This window comes from Nestor notabilis, unplaced genomic scaffold (genome assembly GCF_000696875.1).
Source record: "Nestor notabilis isolate BGI_N333 unplaced genomic scaffold, ASM69687v1 Scaffold36028, whole genome shotgun sequence".
NCBI classification, from domain to species: Eukaryota; Metazoa; Chordata; class Aves; order Psittaciformes; family Psittacidae; genus Nestor; species Nestor notabilis.
The window spans coordinates 1-7,158 of record NW_009941209.1 but is presented as its reverse complement, the minus strand read 5'-3'; the positions used below and the strand labels follow the sequence as shown (position 1 = coordinate 7,158).

At 40.0% G+C, this 7,158-nt stretch overlaps 1 protein-coding gene across 1 annotated transcript; it reads left to right on the top strand.

The window, feature by feature from the left end:
* Nucleotides 1–2,702: 2,702 nt before the first annotated feature.
* LOC104399754 (cryptic protein-like) lies at nucleotides 2,703–6,979 on the top strand. The gene is made up of 6 exons (XM_010020748.1): nucleotides 2,703–2,725; nucleotides 3,286–3,335; nucleotides 3,438–3,614; nucleotides 4,513–4,621; nucleotides 4,732–4,841; nucleotides 6,855–6,979. Exons 1-6 carry the CDS (start codon nucleotides 2,703–2,705, stop codon nucleotides 6,977–6,979), a joined length of 594 nt encoding a protein of 197 aa, XP_010019050.1.
* Nucleotides 6,980–7,158: the final 179 nt, after the last annotated feature.

Here is a 7,158-nt window from a genome sequence, read left to right as displayed (position 1 = left end):
ATCACCTTCTGGCAGATTCTGTCAACAACAAACAGCAGAGATTTTCCACAGTGTCACACCAATCTCACCTCTACAGGGCAGTAAGGCAAGCACAGCAATTTGTGTTGTCCCCATTCCTATGTGTGCCTTGCTGCCGAGGCTATAGGGAGAAGGAAGAAATAAGGTATCACAGTGAGAAATGTTTACCAGCTGCTTTACAGTTCCCCAGATTGTTAGCTCTTGCAGCTACAGGGATGACTTCTGATCTTAAACAAATGGCACAGGGTGTGAAAATTGATCAGTATTTCTTTACCAGCACTCCTACTTTGAAAGTTAACTCCAGTATAGGACTGGGAATCTGGTACCCAGGAAAGCTCACTGGAAGAGCTATATCGACATGGTATTCAGTAAAAAACCCAGTAAGTGTGATATTCCTGTGTTAACTTTTCTCTGTTTATTTTTTCTGCCTTCAGTCCGTGGAAGGGGGAAAACCAATAGACAAGATGTTAAGTGGCAGCATTTCAGCATTTGAATGTTGTTAACTTCAGGCCAAATTGATTTTTTTTTTCCTAATATAATAACAAAAAACAGCAAACAAATGTAACTACAGCTGTTCTGTTTAAAGTCAAAATACTAACCCTGCTATACAGCTACTGAACTCAAATGAAAGCAAGAGCTGTTTGAGTTGTATTTTCTACAAGTAAACAATTTCCTATGTTGATTAAACAAACATACATGTTTTGTAAATACATGCAAAAATAACATCTCTTTCATTTAGTCTGAAACATCTTACAGTTGTTGTGACAATATACTTGAACACTTATGATAGGTTTTAAGCAACTACCTAAACCTTAGTTTAGAAGTTCTTGTGAATAACAGCAGGTAGAAGCAGACAGCAGAATGGTGAAAGTAGTCTGCTTCTTTGAAATCGTTGCTATTTAAAATATGAAAACCAAAATCCCTTCCTGAATTAACATGTTGTGATTTCTATCATAAAACTCTTTCTGCTAAACATCTTACCTACAAGTATTAGCATGTAAGTTCTTCTTGTGCTAATTTAGCTGACTTAAATACAAACATAGATCACAGACTCTCAATTCCAAAAGACAAGGTACTTCGTGCAAGTCTGGAACAAAAATAACTTAATCTAAATCAGTTTAAACTAGTAACAAACATAAAACACACCATGAAACAAATTACCATGAAGCTAAAGGAGCTAGTCTGCATCTACAAGAAAACAGTTGAGATAGATCAATTGGAGTCAATAGCTGTACCAGCACTGGGAATGCCTTATCCACCAGGACTGACGTAGTACAGCAGAGCACTCCCTGCAAACGTTCCCTGCCGCAGAAAGATCTGTTGCAAATCTCCAGCCATGCACTTGGAGGTCAGTGTCCACACAGGAGACATGAAAGAGCATGTCCTCAGAACACTTTTCATCTGCCTCAGTGCCAATCAGGTTGACTTAATTCGGACAGTACTCTGTAAATTAATCTGGCTTTTGTACCAGATTGGATGAGAGGTGATCATAGTTTCCAAACCATTAGTTTAGATGGGACAAAGCTGACAAGTGTCAGCCACAGAGATTTACAAACACCAAGAGATGACGTCTTTAGCCAGTACAGCCATTTCTTTAGTGAAGGTCTGACCCATATGTCTGATGTGATCATACATCTAGCCAAGATTCAACTTGTACTAGCTTGGTTCACACTGGCATAGGAAAGCATGACTCCTCCACATGCTCCCCCTCCCCAAACAAAACAAAGCCGTATTGCTGCAGTTCCCTGTTACAATTTAGGAAGAGGCAATGTGCACTCCCAGGTACAAGTAGAGCCATTTGAAAAAAGACTGCCCAGAGCTGCTTTTTTAATACTTTTTGCTGGTGTTGCTGAGCCATAGTAAAGTTGTGTGAGTGTTCCTAGCCCATTTCAGCACATACAGTAAATTAAACCTAACTATCTGCTGATATTGCATGGGCTCAGCCTAGGAATGCTCACAAATGGGTCTAATTTTACTAATAGTAAATAAGTCTCAAGAGAAATTTCAAGCGTATTAACAGCTCTTGAGAGACAACAATCCTCTGTCAAGAATCTTGGGCTGCTTTCTGTAATACTTTTGGTAGAAATCTCTAATGCAGGCTCTAAGGATTACTGGTGTTGCGAAGTGGTACAACTTCATAAAATAGAGGTCCCTATGGAAAACCTTGACAGAAACAAAGCATATAAGTAGAGGTGAGGCTTTTTAACCTTTGTTATATACCAGCTGCATTTATTGTATTCCCTTCGCAGCTCTGCAGAACAGTATTTTCTTTCCCACCCTGTAAATGATGATAACAAGGTTTTTTCATGTTAAGAAATAAACTGGAGTTAAAATCTTCCTGGCTTGGACTTTTTTGTGGTCATGGGCCCTTAAGTGTCCCCCCAGCAGCAGGAGCCCCCACTTTGCTCCACCCTTCAGCCATGCATGTAAATCGGGAGCTGGCCAGTGAGTCCCAGGTTGGAAAGATGGTCTCTCCCTGCCAGTGAGGGCTCAGCAAGCGGTGCAACTGGGAACTATGTCTCTTCGATGCTGTTGTAAACTGGACAGAAAGAGAGAAATTTCATCCAAGCTCCTTCTCACGTTGCCGTGCATGGTGTGAGGACTGCTACATGCAACAGCCTTCAGTGAGGGGCTCTGCTCAAGCTTTCCTGAAGGATCTCACGGGTGTTTCAGGCTGAAGGAAAATGTACTGGGGAAATCATGTTAGGTAAGGCTGCCTGAGCTGCAAGGGACCTTCTACAGCCAAGAATGCTTTTCCTTTTAGCAGTGCTTTTTCTCTTGCTGATAGTCGGGGTAGGAAGCTGAATGGAACAGATGTACCTGGAACTGCGGGTGAAGTGAAGGCTAATGTTTTCCTCTTGCCTTTGCTGCTTTTTGTAACTGCTGGCAACGACCTTGTCGTGGTAGAGAAATGTCCATAAAGGGACCTTTTTGACTGGTTGTCAACCAGCAAATGTATGGAATCTGTAGCTTTCTGGAAGTAAGATGAAGCTGTATGACCCTGTTCTCTGTCCGTCAGTCTCCCCTCTCTCCCTCACCCTCCCCCTTCTCCCAACTTTTCAAGTTTAGAGATATTTTTAATGTGTTTACTTGAATTCTCGAATTACTACTGGCATAAAATATTTATAGTCTATATTATCAATCGTTTATAAAGCTTTGAAAAAGCTTTGAAAAAGCTTCTACCCCCGCCCCACTCACCCAATCTTCGTTTTGGTGTTTGTGCCTTATTAGCACAAATTTATTTCGGCTCTTTGGTTTTTTTTGTAGAATTCTTTTCACTGTGTCTCTGGTCTGGCAGGCTGTTCATCTAGGAAAAGGTAAGGAAAAATTCGTGTTTTCCCCACCCCTCCGTATGTTCATTTACAGTAGGCATTGCTTCATTCAAGCTACCCTTCTCTTCCATATCTGTACTTGTCAAGGCCGTGAAAAAGAAGAACTTGAAGAAGATGTGAAAAGTCTCAATACCACAGCACAAAAGCAGCAGCCCAAGAACGAAAGGACTACTATAAATGCTCTCAGTGACATGAATCAGAGTTACGAAAGTAGAAAGCAACAGATTTCAAGGGCAGTGGTACCTTTTACTGGGATTACACAGAGTAGGTAACATTATTTATTTAAACAACGCCATAGAATCGCTTTTTAAAATATTATATCGCAGTAATGCTTTGACTATTGTCCAGGAAGACTCCAGCATTTTGATTTTCTGTGGCTGCTCATTTAAATTGTTCCTGTAGCCACTTAGAAAATGGTGATAACAATTTAATGTAGAACCGGGATCTCTTGCCTAGAAAATGTGGTAATAGAAGACAAGAAAGGATACTAGGAATTAAGAACGGGTTGGTCCCTTGGATTGGCAAAGACGTCTGTAAAATTATGTTCATTTTTTTAAATTCACCATATTTCATGACCAAAAGTAATTTGACTTTTTTTTTTTTTTTTTTTTTTATAAAAGATTGAGCAGTATAAAACCAACAGTACTAAGAGAAAAGAAGCAAGAGCAGACTTATGTTTCCTCCCACATATATGAAGTTTTAGCTTGGCATTCAATTCCAGAAGTCTGAGAAAGGCATGAGGAAGCTTTCCTCTCTCAAAACTAAACAACTCTTCCAATGACAGCCTCCTTTCTCCAAACATAAGCACCACTTCCCGGTAACAATGCCCCATTTGTTAGTGTGACTGAAACCTGCCTCTGTCAAAGTGAAATATTTAACTTGAATATATGCTGCTGCTGCTGCTGCTACAGGACTTGCCAGGCATTGCTTCTTGACCATCCTGTAATCCCTAGTAGTTTGCTTCTAATCCTTAACTAAACAAACTGGGTTTAACTGAACAAACACTCCTAACAGGCAGATAATTTTATTGTCTCTAAAGACAATAAAACTAGATATCCTTAAGATCCTTTGGCAACTGGAGAGACCTGAGAGACCAAGAGAGGGAAAGGGGAGGTTCAGAATCCCCAGGATGCTTGGTAGCCTCTGTAATTTTGTCTTGCAGGTAAAAAACTGAACAGACACTGCTGCCAAAACGGAGGGACCTGTATCCTAGGGGCTTTCTGTGCCTGCTTAAAGCATTTCACTGGCAGATATTGTGAACACGATGAGCGGCAAAGGTAAAAAACAGACCAAAACTAGAAAGAGTGAGAGAGCTGCTCTGAATGGCTATTTTCTGTGATGGGATCAGGGACATACCAAATGTCTCCCTTGTCCTTGACAGCAACTGCGGCAGCGTTGCCCATGGCGCCTGGGTGCTGAAGGGCTGTTGGCTGTGTCGGTGCGGCTATGGTACTCTGAACTGCCTCTCAGAAATAATGCATGATAACTGTGGTAAGGAACGACATTAAATCAACCATTTTTATCCTGTGGGTAACAGATCTGGAAGGGTGGGTACTCAGAGGATACTGCATGTGCTCTATTTAGATTTCTGCAGTAGTCTGCTTTGCTTTGGAGAATCCATCAGTAAGCCAGTAAATTATACTGCTGTTGCCCGTATAGTAAATCACAGAAAACGCTTTGAGATCTTTATAATTGTGCAGTAGGAAACTTCCCCCATTTTAACTGAAAATTATAGAGATTAAATCTTTCTCTGTTCTGCAAAATCTAAAAATGTCTATGACTTCCCGCTTAACCAAGACAATTTGTACAACTAAAGTACTCTAAGTATAAAGAAATGTTTCTTAGAGAAAAGAACAGTGCAAGCTGGTGTGGTAGAAGTAGAAAAGTGTCACACTAGAGAAACAAGTACTGAAAATCTGCATGTGCTTGCATAAGCTACTTAACACATAAATGTCAGAAAACTAGCCTGAGCCTGAATAAAGATCTGTATCTTAATCTTCAAAATCTTATACGGAGTTTTAAGACTGAGGACACTTCACAGAAAACGTGTAGCCATAGTCCTGATCAGTGTAAAGCAGTAATACCCAGTCTCCTCAAAAGCATTACATTACTATATGTCTTTATACATCAGCTTGTGAAAATCCTTTTGTAAAAGTATATGTTTGAAAACACAGTATCACCTAGCATAATAACTTAAATATTGCTTTACAGGTACTTCTTTTCTATTGAGAAGAGGCTACTGAGATCTAGACTATGTTCAATACTTTGAGATGACTAATAAAAGATTCATATTATTTTTCTCTGCAATAGTAAAGTTAGTGCAAAATATTCTTGCTCTTCGTAGAGTGGTTTTGTTTTGGACCATCTAGTTCCAACCCCCCTGCCATGGGCAGTACTTTCCACTAGACGAGGTTGCTCAAAGCCCCATCCAACCTGGCCTTGGCTGGACCTTGTCCACCCATGATGTCTCAGTCCCACCCTGTAATATAATTTCCTCCAGTTCTGCCAGCACCACTAGTTAGCGGGGACAGACCTAAATAGCTTCAAGATTCGTTTCCACCCCGAAGAGCTATAACACATTTTTTTCCTGACCAGATTCCTGCCTGAGTAGAAGTTTGTTCAAGCTGAGACTCCTGAATTATACCATCAACTCAGAAGTCAATATAAATTTCAAAAACTGAGCCTCTAAGGTCCCCTGGATATGTCCTAGTGTGTTATAAGCCCACAAGTCCAAAGAAGTGAAATACAAAGGAAAGGTGACATTCCTATCTTTGCAACCACGGACAAAAAACTAAACCAAAGGAATACCAACCAACCAAACGAAAACACAACAAAAAGCCACAATCAAAACCACTTTTGCCTTGAAGTATTCTGTATTGACTAATTATGTGTGGCACCCAAATTGCTTGTTAAACTCTTCAGAAGAGTTAAATGCCCAAGATCTTTGGGTATTCATCTTTGAATCAGCCCAATTGTTTCCCATTACAGAGCAAAAAGACCTCACAGGCCTTGCCATTCTAGTAAAAGCACTCTACTTCTTACTACCCTTGATGTCAGCTTAACATAGGCAGTGAAGAATTTTCTGTTCATCCTCTGAGCAGGACCTCAGTGTTTTTCATGTACATGAGGGTATGGCTTTCTGCTTGTGCTAATAAATTGTGCTCCTCTTTTTAAAGGAAGGGTTAAAAGGCTGCATGCAGACTTGAGGGCATACCTCTTGTGAAGATCTCGCTCCTGCTTTTGCTTGGTATTTACTTTTGATTATTGTCAGATTAATGCCTGCAAGAGCTGATAAGTGCTATCAGTTGCTCCTCAAACGATCATTGATGGGACATCTATTCACATCTCTCCCCTGAGAATATCCTCTTTGATTGGCTTTAACAGCTGATATCTTTAACTTAAGTACCTGTGAGATCTCAGAGGACTTTCAAAGTACGTTGAAAATCCTCATGTTTTAAAATCTGCATATTTTGTTCATTCACCATTTTGTTATCTTGATTTTAGAACTGAAATCAGAAAATGAAGAAATTACCAGCTTATTTTCTAATGGGCTAAGACTACAGCAAACAGTGTTTGCACTTGCTTGCCTGCTCACCATCCTCCTGGAACTCTGCTGCTGGCAGTTGTGAAAATAGACAAAGAGAAATACTCTCACCCTGAGTCATACAACTTTTTCTTCTGTGAGCTACAAAAGACACTTCTACCTGCATGCTGGAGGAAGAATATGATGTCTTAGTTAATGCTGAAATGCTTGGATTATTATAAATTCAGATTATATAAATATGAAGTATTTATTATTATATTATTA